The 18,944-nt window shown below is 38.8% G+C and overlaps 1 protein-coding gene across 16 annotated transcripts in view; it reads left to right on the top strand.

The window, feature by feature from the left end:
* celf2 (cugbp, Elav-like family member 2) overlaps positions 1–18,944 on the top strand; it is a 189,487-nt gene that overhangs the window by 128,806 nt on the left and 41,737 nt on the right. For all 16 annotated transcript variants that reach the window (XM_036577238.1, XM_036577237.1, XM_036577236.1 and 13 more), the window contains 2 exons: positions 4,693–4,889; positions 13,190–13,272. In XM_036577238.1, the coding sequence (XP_036433131.1) occupies positions 4,693–4,889; positions 13,190–13,272 (280 nt within the window). The remainder of the gene's footprint in view (positions 1–4,692; positions 4,890–13,189; positions 13,273–18,944) is intronic.

Genomic DNA, 18,944 nt, shown 5'->3' with positions numbered 1-18,944 from the left:
GGTTACTTAGCCAGTACCTGCTGTGCTATGCTGTTAGCTTGGCAGTTAAATGGAAAAATCATTTTCTTATAGTAGCTATGCTGAAGTTGGCTAGTTGATGGAGGTTATCTTCACTTTAGCAATGTCTCTGGGACATAATGTTAACAGGCCCCCTGAACTTGTGACCGGGCCCCCTAAAAACAAAATTCTGGCTATGCTACAGGTTTATGTGTGTGTTTGGTTTTTATCTCTTTATAGGGACCAAATTACTCCAGTGTGTTGGAAACCTGAACCCCTAGTGGTTGTGGGGACATTAGTCCACTCTCAACAGAGAAAAATGCTTTTCTTCCTCAAAAACTGTAGCTTTTATTAGAAACATTAAGAGACCAAAGCTGATCTGAGGTTAAGGTTAGGGTTGGGTTACAAACACACAGACACACACAGCAGTACACACTAGTGTGTATGTGTGTAGTGTGTTGGTCCTGCCAGGCATCCCTGTGACTTGTGCCTTTGTCTTCTTGGAGTCGGACCTCGTAAAACAGAACAATTAGCAATTGTGTATGTGACAAGCGCACAGCACCCTGACACTCTCTGTCCCTTCTCTCTCGCACACACTCTCTCTCTCTTTCTCTCTCTCGCTCTTTCTCTCTTTTTCTCTTTCGCTTTCTCTCTCTTATTCTCTCTGTCTCTGTCTCTCTCTCTCTGGCTCGTGCTCCGTGGCCCCTGGGTTTGTGCGATGCTCGTTTCTTTTGCCTTTATTGCTCCTGATTGGCGTTGAGGGGGTGCCCTTATCGCCGTGGTAACTGCTGGGGGATTTATTGGGAGGCGGTTGCCGTGGGGACCTGCTAACTGGGCGATGTCGTTTAAATCGTTTAAAGACTTTGGCGTCTCAGCCGAGCGAATCGGCTCCTTCTGCAAGAGATGGATGAACAGAGTTCAGAGGTGTGTTTCTCTCTCTGGCTTTTTTCTCTTTTCTCCTTATTCCTTTATTCTTTCCCTCTCTTTATCTCCGTTCCTCTTTCCTTTGCTATATCTCAGAATAACATACTGTGCATTCAGAAAAAAAAAGAAAAACTTCCACCATGGCCCTTCATACACTAATTAACAAACCATTGTCTTCAGTTCTCTTTATTTCTTTCCTCCGTTTCATTTTCACCTTTTGCTTTCTTCGTCTTGCTTTCTTGCACACATCTCACATAAGCTATGTGTTTCTTTCGGCAGTAATCTAGATATGCTAATCTTTCGATTTCTGTCCTTTTTGTTCTCTTTCTTTCTTTCTAACTTTTCTTTCATCATCTTGCTTTCTTCTATTTTTCTGCACATTTCACATAGCTACATGTTTCTTTCAGTTTATGCTGTTGTATTTTATTGTATTCTATATTATTCTATGTCCTTTGCTTTTTTGTTTACCTCTCTTTCCTTCTTTCTTTTTTTCTTTCTTTCTTGCTTTAATGTTAACTCTACAGTAGTGGAAGGCCTTGTTGTCATATGGGAGGGTTATTTCTTTCTTTCTTTCTTTCTTTCTTTATTTATGCCAGCGAGGCATTGTGGCCTTGTCATTCTCTCTTTCAGCTTGCCATTCTTTCCTTAAAGAAAGTTTCCTGAAAGACTTCTTGTATCTTTCTTTCCTTTGTACTTTCTTTCTTACTGATTTTTTTCTATCTTTGACAGTCTCACTGCTCCCTTTTTGCTGTAATTTATCTCTGGAGATGCTGCAATCTTTTCTTTCAAGCAATATAATCATATTCCCCCCTTAATACAAATATATTCGATCATCAAAGGCATGTTTGGTGTCTGAAGTTTGCTTCTTTTGTTTTGTACTGGTGCTTCGACTCTAATGTAGCTAAAAAGCAATGGAAGCTTATACCCTACAAATTAGCATCATGCTAATTGCACAATCATTACATGCTCGCCTCAAACCGTGTCGAGCTGTTAAGTAATCTGACTTGCTTATATGGTTTCTGACACTGTGTAACATACCGTTAGCTGACATTAACATAGCTACAGACAGCAGTAGCCATCCTAAGGCCTACATTTTGTCTGTACTGTAAAGGGTGAGGAGAAAATTGTGTAAATTTGATTTCTCTCTGAATTATTTCTTTAAATGTTGTCCTTGTTTATGCCATGAAAACGTTGAGGTCCAAGCAGCTGCAGTGTTAGAAAGAGAAAAAAAAATGCTGCGTCATTCAGTGTTGTCAGATTTTCACTTCTGAATATAGATTTGTACATTTTTGGATTCAGCAGGGAGGAGCATAATTGGGGGGGGGGTCTCTCTGTCTCTCCCCATCTATTCATCTATCTCTCTCTCCCTCTCTCTATTTGTCTCTTCCTCTGTGATTCCTGCTTTTGCGTTGTCAGTCGCCCTCTTCATCATGTTTTCCTCTCCTTCTGTGTCTTACTTCTCTCTCTCTCTGTGATTCTGATTTTAACTCATTCCTCTCCATTTCTTTTTCTTTCTTGCTCTCTCTCTGTTTTTCTACCCCTCTATGCCTTTTTTTCTCTCTCTCCACTTCTCTTTTTGCATGTCTTTATTTCTATTTCTGTCTTTTCTCTCTCTGTATCTATATTCCTTTCCCTTTCTCTCTCTCTCTCTCTTTCTCTCACTCACTCTATATCTCCATATTTCTTTCTCTTCTCTCTCACTCTCTCTCACTCACTCTATATCTCCATATTTCTTTCTCTTCTCTCTCTCTCTCTCTCTCTCTCTCTCTCTCTCTGTGATCCCAACCTTTAAATCCTGTAAAGTGTATTGGTGACAGGGCTGTATTATCACTTGTATCCCTGCTAGGTGCTTTGACTCAACACTCTAAAAAACTAGGCCTCTTCTCAGTGCAGGCTGTATTAGTGCCCTTATCTTTCTACTGTGCACAGATTTTCTACTTTTTTCTGCTGCTACTTAAAAACAAGCCACAACATGGTACTTTACTGTGTACTATACTGCATTGCATTATTCTGTCCCACTTTAGGTGAACATGCCCTAATAGATGATCTATATATGTTCAATTATTAACAAATGCTCTGGTAAAACAGTTGATTACCATCAGTATTAGGATTAAGTTAGGTTTGGGTTTTGGTGAGGGTTTGAGGTTAAAGTTAGAGTTTGGTGTAGGGACAGGTATAAGGGTCAGTTTAATACATATTTAGTTGAATGTAAGTTAAATGCAAAATAAACATCCACAGTGGGCTATCCACATAAAGCCCTACCCATTATTCTGTACTATACACTGTTTTAAACTTATACATTATGCTATATTAAACTACATAATTCTAAATTATACAGGATCTGAGTATCGCTGCTGTCAGAACAAAACTTTGTATCTCCGTTTTTGTCGTTTTTCAGTTCTTGACATAGTTTGAAAATGCCTGTTGCTCTACACATTGTTTCTTAATTTCATGATAAATGGACCAAAGGAAACGGCCCAAAATTACTCGGAAAAACTCTGTTTTGTCTGTTTCCATTGACATTTACATTAAAAGTAAAGTATGTTTTTTTCCATCTTCTGTAAAGTTACTATTTTGGAGATACAGGTTTTTGTTCCGACAACAACAATATTATACTTATTATACTACTTTATTCTATACTATAGGTTTGAACAGACAAAGTAGTACCACATGTAAAAAAAAAAAAAACATGTACTATGAAAAACTATGAATCCACCTATTTGTATTCAATAGTTCATATATTGTGCTACATTAAATCTAATTAAATATGACAATTATGGTCCCTTTGTTATCATATATTAGTTTTTAAGTACTAATATCATCCATGATATGCTCAAAAAGCATATTGTAACTTACTGCTATCACAATAATGATAAATACTGTCATACTGCCCAGCCCTGCTTCTCGTACAGACAAACAGCATGAGAAAGTCAGCTAATGGTCATTTTTGTGTCATTTCTTGTCTGCAATATTCCAGGATGTCACTGTTTGAAATCAGAACCATACTGTCTAGAACCAAAAGCTTGTTTTCATTAATTGGTCGGAAAGAATTACAACTGCAGGCTGTCTGGTGAGTCAGGTTGGCAAGATGTGTTTTGATGTGGACTTTTGAGCATAATACATGAACATTTTGAACAAAATCACATTTGGGCCAAAAGATCAATGCGTCCAGCAGGGTCAGGAGGAAGTACTATTAGCCGTGTTTTATTTGAACATCTGTTTTATCCGAGCATCTGTTATAGACATTCTGCTGATTGTAGTGTCCAGTTCAGTCGGTTCTGCTGGTTGAAAGCAGCTGCTGGAGAGCAAAACCCAAAAGCAAACCCAAACCAGAGTGGTTTCCGTTTCCCCCGGGGCCTGCAGAGCCTCTGACAGTGAAGTGTGATTTGTGGAGACGTAACAGGACAGTTCATGCTGACCTTTGAAGCTTTTTTGAAATGCTGGAGAAGACATTTCTGATGAAAGCCTTTGTCGGGCGGTGAAGTGAATTTGCAGTGAAATGAATCTGTGTGTGTGCGTGTGCGTGTGCGTGTGTGTGTATGCTTCTGTCTCTTTCTATTTCTATCTCAGTTAAATTCAGATGCATTCAGTTCTGACTATACATTATTTCAATATTTCAGTCTCAACGTAACTGTTATATAGGCAATACAACGGGGGGTTGCAAACTTGGCAATATATCATCGTTATTGCAAACAACTATGTCACAATACACTTTTCTGAGTATATGATCTGATATATCTCTTTTCTCTCTCTCTCTCTCTCTCTGTGCAGTAACGGCACAGCTGGTAAGATGAACGGGGCTCTGGAGCATTCGGACCAGCCGGACCCAGATGCCATTAAGATGTTTGTGGGTCAGATTCCTCGCTCATGGTCAGAGAAGGAGCTGAAGGAGCTGTTTGAGCCGTATGGAGCCGTCTATCAGATCAATATACTGAGGGACCGCAGCCAAAACCCACCACAGAGTAAAGGTAGGTACACATGCACTCATAAACACACACACACACACTTGCCCTGTACTTTCACACCTTCACAATCGACATCCACATCAGTTCTGAAATGATCAGTACTAACACTGTGTGAGTGTATTATGTGTCTTGACTGATTTTAACCCTTAGCGGTCTAGCAACATTACTGTCATTTAGCAATACTATTTAAAAGTAATCACACAATCAGTTACATAGTTAGTTTCATAATAAATTGAGCTGGCCATGCTCCGTCATTACATTTACAGCATTTAGCAGACCCCTTAACTAGATGACTTACAAAAGTGCATTGTTGTCGACTCATAGATTATTTCCTAGCTATTTTTAATAGGTTAGTGTCTAAAGTACGCTTGAGCTAAGATGCTGCCCGAAACTGAAGTCAGCGCTGATACCTGGAAAGAAAGATACACAATACAGAAATAAGACATAACTGCAATACAAGCACTTAGATTAGCGTTCATATAAATGTTTCACAAAAAGCTGAGTCATCAGTTATTTGTTTGAAGACAGCGAGGGACTACTGTTTGGACACCCAGTGGAAGTTTTGAATGGCAGTTTTTCATTTGTATCTAAAGATTTCTGTCTTTGCTGCTGTCACTGTCTCCAAAAAAGCTTCACTTTTTAGATCTATGATACATGAGTTCTGAGTAGCCAAAAGTGTAGTCTGCACCACTGTACCAGTCCTGGAGGCCCACTGCCCTGCACATTTTAGACCTTTTCCTGATTTAACACACCCACTCAATAGCTCATTGTCAATGAGCTGATTGGTTTGGTCAGGTGTGTTGGGAGCAGGGTAAACCCTAAAAAGTGCAGGGCAGTGGGCCTTCAGGACCAGTGTTAAAAAACACTGGTTTACACAATACGCCAGGAATACCCTGTCCACTAGGAAACCGCTATAATTTGCATATACCCACTTAGAATGCGTAGTAATATGCTATCACTGGCCATTACTATCTCTACATATGAAATGTTTACTGAATTAACAGAGCAGTACTGACTTAACACTGCAACTCAAGGGCCATGGAAATGCAACAATCCCTGTGTCCAGTTGCCTGTCAAACTAAAAACAAAACGTTGCAGTGTCCTACAAACGAGAGTCTGGGTAAACCCGTTCCCTAAAAACCAACTATCCAGTCCTAGCCTAGAAACTGTAAGTAGACATGGGCACCTCTGATAAGCTTTGTGTGCAGATGCTTGCATGGTCCCTCACAGAGTTGAAGTTAACGGCAGCTATCTGTAGTCTAAATGTGCCCCATACTGAACATGAATAAAAAACAAAGTAAAATACTTAATGTTAGAAATATACCAAAAGCATTCAAAAATATATTTGGAGAAGACTAAAATGTTAGAATGATAGATATTTATGCAGCTAGGTAAGTGTTTTAGTTGTGCTGCTGAGTGCTAGCCAGGCTTGTCTTGCTAACAGTTACACACTATACCCCCTACTTTAGACTAGATTACAACAATTTATATACACTAGGTTGGTTCCTCCCTCCCATTACCACATAACTTACAGATTACTTTCATAGCAGAATGAATGTTTTGAGATTTATAACCGCATACTAATTTTGCAGTTTAATAGAGGTTAATACAGTTTTTTTTGCTGTGACATGTACTCATCATTGTTGCCACTCATTTTCCGGTCAGTATGACTATTCATGAGTAATTTTCTGCTTAAACAGGAAACCCTTTGGGACTAAAGAAAAAAAAAGAGCACAACACTTTCATATGCATCTGCATCATTCATCAGTGTACTGTCAATTACGCCCCGAACAAGTATTAGTTTGCAAGTCACATATTTTTGGATGAAAGAACATCTGAATCGATTCCTGTGTTAATTCCAGTTTTTAACTTTGTCATAGTACAGTCTAATGCTTTGATGAATGAGCTGCCAACCAGACAGGGTCAGTGATATGAATGGTGACAGATTGACAGTGTTTTATTTGGTGTATCTCTTCTACACAAATTACGTAGGTATCATTACACTCACTGGCCAGTTTATTAGAAACACCTACCTTGTACTTCCACTCACTGGCCACTTTATTAGAAACACCTATCTTGTACTTCCACTCACTGGCCACTTTATTAGAAACACCTACCTCATATTTCCACTCACTGGCCACTTTATTAGAAATCTCAACTATGTGCTGACCACTGTGAGTTCTAACTGTAGCTGAGCAATGATATACTGGTGTGTGTGCATCTGTGTGTGGGAGTCTGGACATCTGGATACAGGCTAGAATCAAAACACAATGAAAGTAATTGTGTCTTTTATGTCCAGATTTTGTGTAGAGCGTTGTCATTCTAGGACAAGCATGGCAGCGTTTATGATTTCTTTACACTGTAGCTGTAGGTGCAAGCTTGTTTTTTACAAATTTATGACAGATTTTCACTTGTAAGTGTTTAATGTAAAAGAAGTTTGATTGAGCTGAGATCAGTATAGACTTCCTTTCATACTCAGTGTTATTATTTCAGATGAATTCATTCTGATTAAAGATTCTGAAAGGACCACAGTGCAGAAAGTGATGTAGAAATTGAAAATATCTTAAATGTAAGTTATAAATCTTTAATATTTCCTTTCATGAGACTATATTAAATCACACTTTGCATGTAAATGTGTTCAGCCAGTTGCCAGACAACGACACTTACCAAGTAAAATGATTTTACCCTCTTTATTCTCATAAATTTGCTTCTTTTAAGCATTTATTTCTTAAATATATAGCATTTTTTCAGTACTGTGCATATATTTATTGTAAATTAAAAATCAGCTCATGTTCTTTGCTCATTTGAAGACCTAAACTGAAGGAAAACAGTTTGTAGTTTAAAAAGGATCTTGCTGTGGAACAATATCAATGCGTTTAAAGCAGTAATGTTTAATGTATGGTAAATGTCTTGTGTATTCCAGCTTTGTTCGCGTATGTTTGAAACACTTATTTGAGGGGAAAAAAAACACGTCTGTCCTTTGAAGCACTGAGATATTTGACTTGTGTGAAACTCCAGCACATAAAAGCCTCCTATAAGTACAAAAACAGATTTTTCACAGCCAAAGTTTTATTCTCACTCCGCTTTTGAACATGTGCGTGATTTTGAGGAGTGATGAAGCACAAATAGGCTATCTGGCTGTTGGTTGCTGCCTCTACCTTTCTGAAAAGTGATACACTGAATTTACCTGATTCAAATGTGACCTGTGAAATGTGTTTTGTCAAGTTGTCTGCTTTGAGGTTTGATCACCTTTGATCAGTCAATAAATTCTGCCTGTTAATTTTATTATAACTTATTTCTTGAAGCTCTACAGTCTTCTCAGTCATTTTAGTATATATGGCTCTGTTCTTCATTCTGGAAACATCTAAGATTTTTTCATTTTTATTTACAGCTTCCGATTATCTGTTAAGTTGAACAGGGTTAGAGTTATTACATTAACTCTTAACAGTTTTCTGCAACCAAATTGCTGTAGCATTATTGAAAACATTGATTCCAAACTTTTGAAAAATGATTCCAAACTTTTGAATGCTAGAGTATTCTCTTAATATATTACTTTGTTGGATGAATAATTATCAGAGATTTAAATCACAGCATTCATTAGGAGTTAAAACAGCATCAGCATCAGCATCAGTTTGATTACTGATTGCTAATTGCACTGTTTATTTGACAGTGTTAAACTGAATATCGTGCTCCATATAAAAGTAGCTTTAGAATTGCTAACTGCTAGCAATAAGCGTTTCAGTATTTACATGGCTGATCTCTCTCTCTCTCTCTCTATCTCTCTCTCTCTCTCTCTCTCTCTGTCTCTCTCTCTCTCTCTCTCTCTCTCTCTCTCTCTGTCTCTGAGGCTCAGGCTTCATCAGGCCAGTGCCCTCGGCTTATTTAGGGAAGGTCACTGAACACGACTTCAGCTGCTTTAGCTAAATTACACACGCAGATACAGAACAAATCCTTCAATAAAAAAGAGTAGTCTCTCTTTCTGCCCTCTCTGTTTGACTCTCATTGCTTTCCTCTCTCTGTTGTACTCTGTCCTTCTTTCTCACTCCCCCTTCCTCTCTCTCTCCTTTCTTTCACTCTGTATCTCTTTCTCTCCTTTTTCCTTCTCTCTTTCTCTCTTCCTTTACTCTTGACCTCCTCCTCTTTCTCTCTCTCTCTTACTCTTACCCTTACACTGTCTCAGCCCTTCGCCATTTCTTTTCACTTCTGACCAGCTGTGTCATTAAACACACAGGACAGTGGGAAGGTGTCTCAAAACAGACGGCCTCGCTGATCTCCCTGCGTGTGTTTGTGGAATGAAGACACAGAATATAAATGTACCCAAAGGAGAGAAGCGAGAATTGTTTATCAGAGCTGGACTGCAATTTAAAAAGAGCACCCTCGCACACACACACACACACTCACAGGGAGAGAGAGAAACAGGTTGGCCCTTGTTGACTGAGTGATGTGAGAAAGGTCCGGGTTGAATGGAGCTCAGCAGCTGTGTGTGCCTCTTTACTAAAGATGTATTCCTTTGAAGTCCTTAATACACACACACACACACACACACACACACACTCACACACACACATGCTCACACCCACATGCACGTGCACGCAAGGAGAATGAATGGGGTAGTGTGAACATGTCCTTTTCAGCCACACAGTACTGAGGCTGAATGATACAGGTGTGTGTGTGTGTGTGTGTGTGTGTGTGTGTGTGTGTGTGTGTGTGTTTGTTGTGTCTTCAGAGGTCGGGTGCAGGCCTATTATGCTAATTTATTGAAATGTATTCTAATATATGTGTATGTGACTCTGTGTGTGTGTGTGTGTTAGTGTTATAATGATTGTTGACACACACACACACATGCATCTTTGTTAGAGAAGAACAGAGTTTAAAATTTGAAATTTAGAATTTGTAATTTAGAACATAAAATTTGAAATTTAGAACCTAAAATTTAGAATTTGTAATTCAGAATTTAGAATTTAAAAATTGAGAATGTAAAATTTGTAATTCAGAATTTAGAATATGGAATTAAGAGAAACTAACAAAGTTGATCATTTTGACTCTTCAATTATAAAACTAAAATAATCCACCATCATTCATAATAGACTATAGATCAAACTGAACTGAACTCAAAAAGTGGCTAATCAGGTTCAGTGTGTGTGTGTGTGTGTGTGTGTGTGTGTGTGTGTGTGTGTGTGAAAGCTCTTTCTGGGGAATCAATGTAGATTGATATAGCTGTTTCAGTCACCGTCCTCGCACGTGTGTGTGTGGTTAGTACAGTTTGCTGTGTGAGATTGAATTATGATTTATTTAGTTTCTGCTGAAGCGTCACAGGCGATTAGAGCAGCCATTAGCTTTGTTAGCTCTGTACCCAAAGCCAATTACTCACTAGTTGCAGGTTGAACCATGTGTGTGCAGCATGTATGCGTGTGTGTGTGCAGCATGTATGCGTGTGTGTGTGCAGCATGTATGCGTGTGTGTGCGCAGCATGTATGTGTGTGTGTGCTGTGACTGCAGTGTTGCTTTCCGAATCATGATTGAGTTATTTTGGTTTTAAGAGCAAGTCAGCCTGAGAGTTGGTTTACTGGTTACTGGTGTATGTGTGTGCTTGTGTGTGTGTGTGTGTGTGTGTGCGTGTGCTTGTGTGTGTGTGTGTGTAAATGCTGGGAAATAGGCCGTTTTGGCGACTGGAAGTGCTGTGCTATTGCCAGGCACGAATGAGTCCATGTATAGTTCTGCCAAAAGTCTCTCTCTCTCTCTCTCTCTCTCTCTCTCTCTGTAATCATTTGGCTGTGTGGTGTGTGCAGGGGAGTGTAAGTGGGAGGGTGTGTATCTGTTTTATTCTCATTCCATTTCGGCTAGATATCAGTGATAATATCCAGACCGAATAACTGAATGAATGAATAAATAAACAAATAAATAGTATGACCAGTCCTAAGCTTGACTATGAGTTGATGTTCATTAGCCTCTTTGTCTCAGCAGCAGAAATAAACAGAGCTAGTTTTAATCCTTACAAGTCTAAAGTTGTCTGTCATTTTGCTATACATTCAGTTCACATTACATAACTATGCATATTTACTTACATAGTCACAAATCTACTTAAATAGATTATTTAATGAATAACATTAACACCTTACTGCACGTGAGTGACAACAAGAAAACCCACACTCTCATTATAATCACGACACTGTCTATACCAGCAGCAAGCGCCAAGGAGTGATTCGGTTCGCTGCCATGCGCTGTTTTAGATGGAAACCCTGTTCCTATGTTTGATGCATCGTGCTGATGTTCCACCTCAACAAAAGCACTGCTGTTAAGGCAGACACCTTTCATTAAGTCATTTCCACTAGTCAAAAACGTGGAGAAAAGAGAGTTTTAAGGGATATTAACTAAAATGATAGTTTTATAGGGACACTGCAAATGCAAGTTACCAATACCAATGTTTTTGTTATTTGCAGATACTGATATCGCATTTAAATGTAAAATATGTAGATAAAAGTCCTAATTTTGTTTGTTTACGTCTTGACTTGACATGCAGATTTGACGTTTCAAGTGTAGACATCCTGAAGGCTTTGAGAGGCAATACGATACTGTTAGGCCACAGTGTTACATTAGAACTGCATTCTGTATGGACAAGTTTGTGTCTGCCCTCCTGACTATTTTTGTTTGTTTTGATGTAAAAAAAAAATGCAGCAATACCTTTTCATAATATTCTAATCATCTTCTTAACAGATACAGTTTGGATCATGCACACACACACACACACACACACACACACACACACACACACACACACGCACACACACACAAACACACACACACACACACACACACACACACACACGCACACACACACACACGCACGCACACGTGTCACATTCACACTGCCATACACCTTTGGAGCGTTCACATTTTCCTAGCTTTGATCTTGGCTTTGACAGCAATCCGCTTGAGACATCACACACATGCACATGCTTACATTCAAACGTGAACACCCCCCTCCCCACACATACACACTTATACTCACAGACACACACTCGAGCTTACGCACACATAAACCACACACACACTGTTAGGTAGAGGTATGAAAATCACATCCACTGCTGTATATTTCCCTGGACGAGGTTATGAAGGGAATTTTGTGGTGCTTAACATCGAAAAACGCGAATAGAGGTCAGGAACACAGAATAGATGCACGCAAACACATACAGGCTACCTCTTCCAGAAAACACTGTAAAGATCTTTATAAAGATATTTATATACATATTTAATAAAGTTGAGGATCATTTGAATAATAATTTGAGCATTCATTCGCTGTATTTGGTTCTCTAATCAGTATTTGGAATCTTCATCTTTTTTTTTTTTAACCACAGGGATTTAGTTTAGTTCTGCCATCCCAACTCATCCCAAATTATTGGATGAAGCTCCATCACTCCAGCGAACGCAGTTCAACTGCTCTATGGCCCGTTGCTGGGCGGCTTTATACTCCTCTAGCTGATGCTTGGCACTGGGTCCGGTGATCCCAAGAACGTCTCATTCTATTGACAGTGTTTTCTATGGAGATTATACAGCCTTTGTGTGTGTAATTGATCACCTGTGTCAGCAGAGGGGGCATTAAAGTAGCTGAATTCACTGATTAGAAGGTGAATTAACTGACTAGATCCTCTCAGACACATAGAGTAACTCTGTATTCTGGTCACTTTCTGTGTGGTAGTGCAGTTTAGTGCTTCAGAGAGGCGTGTAAAGGGTTTTCACACGCACACACACACACACGCACGCACACACACACGCACGCACGCACGCACAAACACACACACACACACACACACACACACACACATACACACACAGAGCCCAGTTTCCACACACCATACAGAAGAAAAACCAGGACAAACATGAAGTTCTGTTCCGATCACCTCTCTCTCTGTCTCTCTCTCTCTCTCTGCTTTTCTTTCTTTCTATTTACCCTTGTTCTCTCTCTCCTCTCTGTGCTTTTGTCTTTCTTTCACTCTACCCTTGTTCTCTCTCTCTCTCTCTCTCTCTTTCTCATCTCTGTTTTCTCTCTCTTGTTTTCATCTCTTTCCCTCACTATTTTCTCTTTTTATTCTCTCTCCCTCTCACTCTCTCTTCCATCTTTCTCCTTCTGTGTTGTTTGGCACTGAGACAATTCCCTCTCAGTAGGCAACCAAAAGAGAAGAAAAGATCAAATCCAGTTGTGTTTTCTGCTCATTTAAAATGCTCTCTTTCTCTCTCTCTCTCCCTCCCTCTCTCTCTCTTTGTCTCTCTCTCTCAATCTCTCTCTCCCCTTGTCTCTCCTCCAGGGTGCTGTTTTGTCACGTTTTACACGCGGAAAGCCGCCCTAGAGGCCCAGAATGCACTGCACAATATAAAGACCTTAACTGGGGTGAGTGCTTGTTTACTTGTTATCATTTATTTGTTTGTTTGTGTGTTTGACTGTTGGTGACTAAATGTGATTGACTGAATGATGATGGCAAATTAGATAAATCAGGTTTCATCAAAAAGCTCAGTGCCTAATTTGTGTGGTTTTGGAAATGCGCTTCAGATAAAGAAAGCTGGTTAGTTTAAGGCTGTGTTCACATTACAAAGCTGAAAGAGCACAGCTTCAATATTTTTGCCTAAATGTGCCACAGATCTGATTTTTTTCAGGGCACTGTGAACACAAAAACCTGACCTTTTCATATCAAATTTGAGTCACTTCCAAACGTGGTCCTGAATAGAATCTACATGGCTATGCAACCTTAACATAAATGGAAAGTCAAGAATGTCTCTGTGACACTGTGTTGGAAATGGACCCTTAATCACTATTCCTTACACAGTAGTGCTACTTAGAACAGTAATAGTTCCCTAATCACTATTCCCTAGATTCTAGTGCTATATAGTACACTGTTATAGACAACACCAATGGTCCCCTAATCACTATTCCCTAAAGTGGAGAGCTATATAGTACACTTTTATAGGGAACAGTAATGGTTCCCTAATCACTATTACTTACACTGTAGTGCTTTTATGTAGAACAATAATGGTTCCCTAACCACTGTTCCCTACATTGTAGTGCTATGTAGAACTATGCAGAACAGTAATGGTTCCCTAATCACTATTCCCTACATTGGAGAGCTATATAGTGTACTATTACAGAGAACAGAAATGTAGAACACTTTCTAAAGGAAGAAAAAATTGTGATTAAAGTAAATAATTTCATATCCACCTCATTCCTGCGCTGCATGATGCTTTTGGACAGGACTTCTAGCGAAGTGTAAACAGTCAATATGTTAAATTCTAAGGACATCCTAACATGATAGAACTATATCGATAAATAAAAATGTAAGTAATCTTCATTGTTGGAATGCTTGAATGCTTTTCTGCCAATGTTTGTAATCAATCTGTCAAGAGAAACCTGAACCTGCATGTGAGAAATGCTTTAATCAGAGGATTCATATTTATAGCCAACACAAATTACTTACAGTAATAAAATCACTTTATTTTAACTTTTTAATGTTGTTTCAGGTAAAGGCATAAAACCTTAAAGGCTTTCCATAGCAATGTTTAATGGGTACAGACTTAACGAGTACTCACACATTCTCTGACTTAGCTTAAACAGCAATGAATGATACTTCCGTTCCCCATCCACGAACTACAGTTTGACACTAACCGATCACAGTGGCTTTTTACAGTGTGCTATAGGCCAGTCTCAGTGCTGGTTAACCGAGTTACCATGCTAACAGACCCCAGTGATGGAAAACAAAACATATGGTTCATTTATTAATGTATTTCATGCAAACGATAGCAAGACGCTAGTATTCTCACACACAAACATAAGAGAACACTAAGATCTGTGATGCGAAATCCTACATGAATACCAAATTTATTGGACTTAATCTAGACAAGATTGTTGTAGAAACCCTGCTGGTTGAAGCAAGGTGCTCTCATTTGCAACATGTAGCAATATAATCACAACACTAGTGTCTAATCCGTACTGTGCAGTCCTAACAGGCACACACACACACACACACACACACACACACCAACACACACCAATCTACCAAGAACCCAAAACCTCTCACTGAAACTCAGAGTAATCAGCTAATCCTGCAGTGCAGGTTGTCTAACTGTGTGAATGAAGAGGTTTTCATTAGCATCTGAAACATGAAGAAAAGATAGAAAAGATCAGCATCAATTCCCTCGGTCTCTCTCCGCTAATCAGTGTACGCTCTGAGGGCCGTGTGCGCGCGTGTCCTCTCTTGTTCTTGACTCTTAGCTAAGGACGAACGAGAGCTAATCTAGGACACGTCCTTAAGAGTGCCCTCCAGCTGCTAGTCTTTTTTCTATCGCTCCTTTTCTCTCTTTTCGTTGACGCTCCCTCTCTATTTCCCTTTCCTACTCTGCACAAGGAGAAAGAAAACACTTGATTTTGTGATAAAGCATTTGTGGTGGTGAATGTATGCTTTTTGTGCCTGCGTGCGTGTGTGCATGTGTTTGTTTTGTATATAAACATGCTTGAAGGCTAAAAACATTGATTCCTTTGAACCTTTTGTGGAAGTTTTGGGTAGTTCTAATTTTCCTCTCTCAAACTGTTGAATGTTCTGAAGTGTTTTGCTGTGTACAGATATTTTGCAGATACAATACAGACTGTAGTGAGAAGTGTTCTAAATTTGGGGGAGGTTTCTACTATAAACACCTTGGCTAAACCTTAAAGGGCGATGTATTTCTGAATAAAAGCATCACCTGAATGATACTGTTCCTGATCTAACAAGTAATAGAAGCTTATAGCTGACCAATTAGCATTGTGCATGATTAAGGAAGGGATCACACTGAAAAACATAAGGCATACAGCACCATCCAGTTTTGGGGGTGCCTGTCTCCCTGTTGCTAAGCAGTAATAGCATTGTACTGTCAATCAGCCATGCTAGCTGGCTATTGTTTCAGTATGGACAAGCAGAAAGCTTTGGCTCTTGCACTTACAGAACGTGGTTTACAGTTAACTAGCAAGTATGGGGCCGTTAGCAAAAACAAACTAAAAAAATCTGATTGGTCAATGCCAAAATGCTTCAAGCTTCAAGAACTTTTTTCAACTCAGCGCACTGTACTGCACAAAGCAGGGTGTCCTGCCGATTAAAAAGAACAGGAAAAAGGCACCTTGGCAAAACCACATGTTACAATGTGAACCCCCACCAACCCCCAAATCATCACGCATATATTATAGTTTTGTAAATGTTTATAGAAAACAGTATGTCATATAAATCATATGTCATAAATAAGACTATTTGAGATTACATAAGAACTCAAAATGGTTTGAGGCAAGTGTATTCTGAATTAGGCCTGATTAGTTTGCATGATGCTAATTTTGATAGCTACATTAGCCTCAGTGCAAAAGTAAAAAAGCAAACTTGTCTATATTTGTCTACATTTGGGAAAATTGTGCCAGTTTGGTTTATTGCTTAATTTTATTTGTCAATTCATCACTTCAACTGTAAAACATGCATTAAAATAGTAAAATTAGTCTGTTAAAGTTGGTGCGCCAAATGAGCATAAATCAGTTCTGATCAGTTAGTCAATGAAAGAGCCAATGTAAGTTTATGTTTATGTGCTTTTCAACACACTGAGGACAGGTTTAAATCAGTTTATCTGAAGCCACTGATTGTGATATACGTTAGTCAATATGACTGTATTTTAAGTGTTGACACATTTTTCTCTGCAGAATAATACTGCAATACAAAGAAGAGAAGAGATATATGTCTCTAATGCTATAATCTGCTTCAGGGTATAATACGGTATATAATTACTGACACTGTGACAGTAATAAGTGCACTTTGTTATTCAGTTCTACATAAAAATAAATGATCTTTTTTTAACATATGAAGACAAAGAATGCTTCCAAAGAAAAGTAGATATACTGCACGTGCTGGACTACATGTATTTTACGTGGAATGAGGGAACCGTTTATTAAATGTTTAACCTTTAGAGGTATAGTGTTACTGCATTTCTTTTGCCACACATTAAGTGTTACATAATTATTTAATAATAATTACATAGTTAAATAATTAATTACATTAAAATTCAGTTTATATTATGTATCAGCTGGTTTGAGACAGCACTTCTGATGTTTTTTCCTTTTTCTAAATGGCCAGAAGATGGTTTTTCAAGATGATACACCCAACGATAACTTTCCATCAAATTTAAATCATGATGAAATATCATCCTATTCTTCTTACAAACACAAATGTGGTATGAATTGAAACTTCAGAATATGCACTTTGCACAGAATGTCTCTACTTGTTTCAGTGAGCTACAGGTCAGAAATAATTAAACAAAATGTAAGAAGAGATGTTTCAAGGTGTATAGACCTAGTAGGGTTAAATAGACTAAAGCAGCTACAGCTGAAATGATTGCAGCCATAATGAGCTCTGTTAATGTTGCCAGTGAGTGCGCATGCACACACACACACACACACACACACACACACTGCCTTGGATGATGCAGCTGGGTTGAGCGTCTCTGCTGAGCAATGATGATGAGGATGATGATTTGTTATGGTTCATTCAGATTCAGCCTCATGTGGTGTGTGTGTGTGTGTGTGTGTGTGTGTAGGTGGGTGGCATTAGCTCAGGCCTGAATTCTGAACACCACAAACACATCCAGTCCTACATGCATGTGCACATTTCATGAAAACTTTAACCTTTAAAATTCTTACTTATTCCAGTTGACAGTAGGATTGTGTGTGTGTGTGCGTGTGTGTGTGAGTGAGTGAGAGAGAGAGAGAGAGGGAGAAGAGAAAGTGAGATTCTGAAATACTGAAAGAGAGAGGGAGAAGGAAGAGAAAGAGACAGAGTGACAGAGGAGAAAGACATCGAAAAGAGAGAAGGAGAGGGAGACTAAAACACAGAGACAGAGGGAGATCAGGGAGAAAAAAGTCAATGATACAGAGGAAGAGAGAGAGAGAGAGAGCATGATGCTGAAAAAAGAAAGCGAGAGAGTGAAGGAGATAGAAAAGAAAGAAATCGTGAGGGGCCTATAGCAAGACAGACTGAAATGAAAGAGAGAGAAGAGAGAGAGAGACAGAGAGAGAGAGAGAGAGAGAGATTTTTGCAGGGTGTTCTGTAAAGTTTCTTAGTAAAGAGCTTAGAACACATCAAAGACTCTTCAAACCAAAATCCCTCAGACTGCAGTCTGACTGTGTGTGTGTGTGTGTGTGTGTGTGTAGAGGTCAGAGTTGAGCTACACGTGATGGTGAAGCTTCGTTTATTGCTGACACACTTTTTAACCCGATCCATCTGTAGACTTAAAATACTGCCACCTAGCCATTACCCTGTGTGTGTGTGTGTGTGTGTGTGTGTGTGTGTGTGTGTGTGTGTATGTGTGTGTGCACATTCGGTGGGTGTAAATGTGAAATGTGAGCAGGTGATAAATCTAAAGCATCTAAAGGAGCTTAGCAGGTCTGATTAACATTCAGGCACAGCCAAACATACACTCACCCACACTAGAGCTTTAATTGGGACTAAAATTTTGGTCTGAATCTGAATACAGCCTGAGAACATTCTGTCCAAGCTTGACCTGACACAACAAGTTTTGAGTCCGAGCCGTACAAAATTTCTTCAAAAACTGACCCTATGCAGCTCAAATGATTGCAAAGTCAAATTTGCACTGTTTTTTTTCTGTTACATAAAGTTTTTATACACATACTGTTTAACTAAAGATCAAATACTGATACGTCCATATATGCCAAAAAAGAGAAACAGTTCTATTTACTCCTTCACCTCACTGTATGAATGGGCATCTCATATATATATATATATATATATATATATATATTATATATATATATATATATATATATATATATATATATATATATATCATACATACATAAAAGAGAAAAAGAAAGAGAGAACAGCAGAAGAGCACAAGAAAGAAAGAAAGAAAGGAAGGAAGGAAGAAATTAAGGAAGGAAGGAAAGGAAAAGTGTTCTCTGAATCGCTGAAGTGCTTACCAGCCAATTTCATCATGCAAAAGACAGAAGCTTCTGTCTGCCAGACACACATAGACACACACACACACACA

Source organism: Colossoma macropomum, unplaced genomic scaffold (genome assembly GCF_904425465.1).
Source record: "Colossoma macropomum unplaced genomic scaffold, Colossoma_macropomum, whole genome shotgun sequence".
Taxonomy (NCBI): domain Eukaryota; kingdom Metazoa; phylum Chordata; class Actinopteri; order Characiformes; family Serrasalmidae; genus Colossoma; species Colossoma macropomum.
The sequence above is the reverse complement of the archived record's forward strand: the minus strand, read 5'-3'. Positions and strand labels throughout refer to the sequence as shown.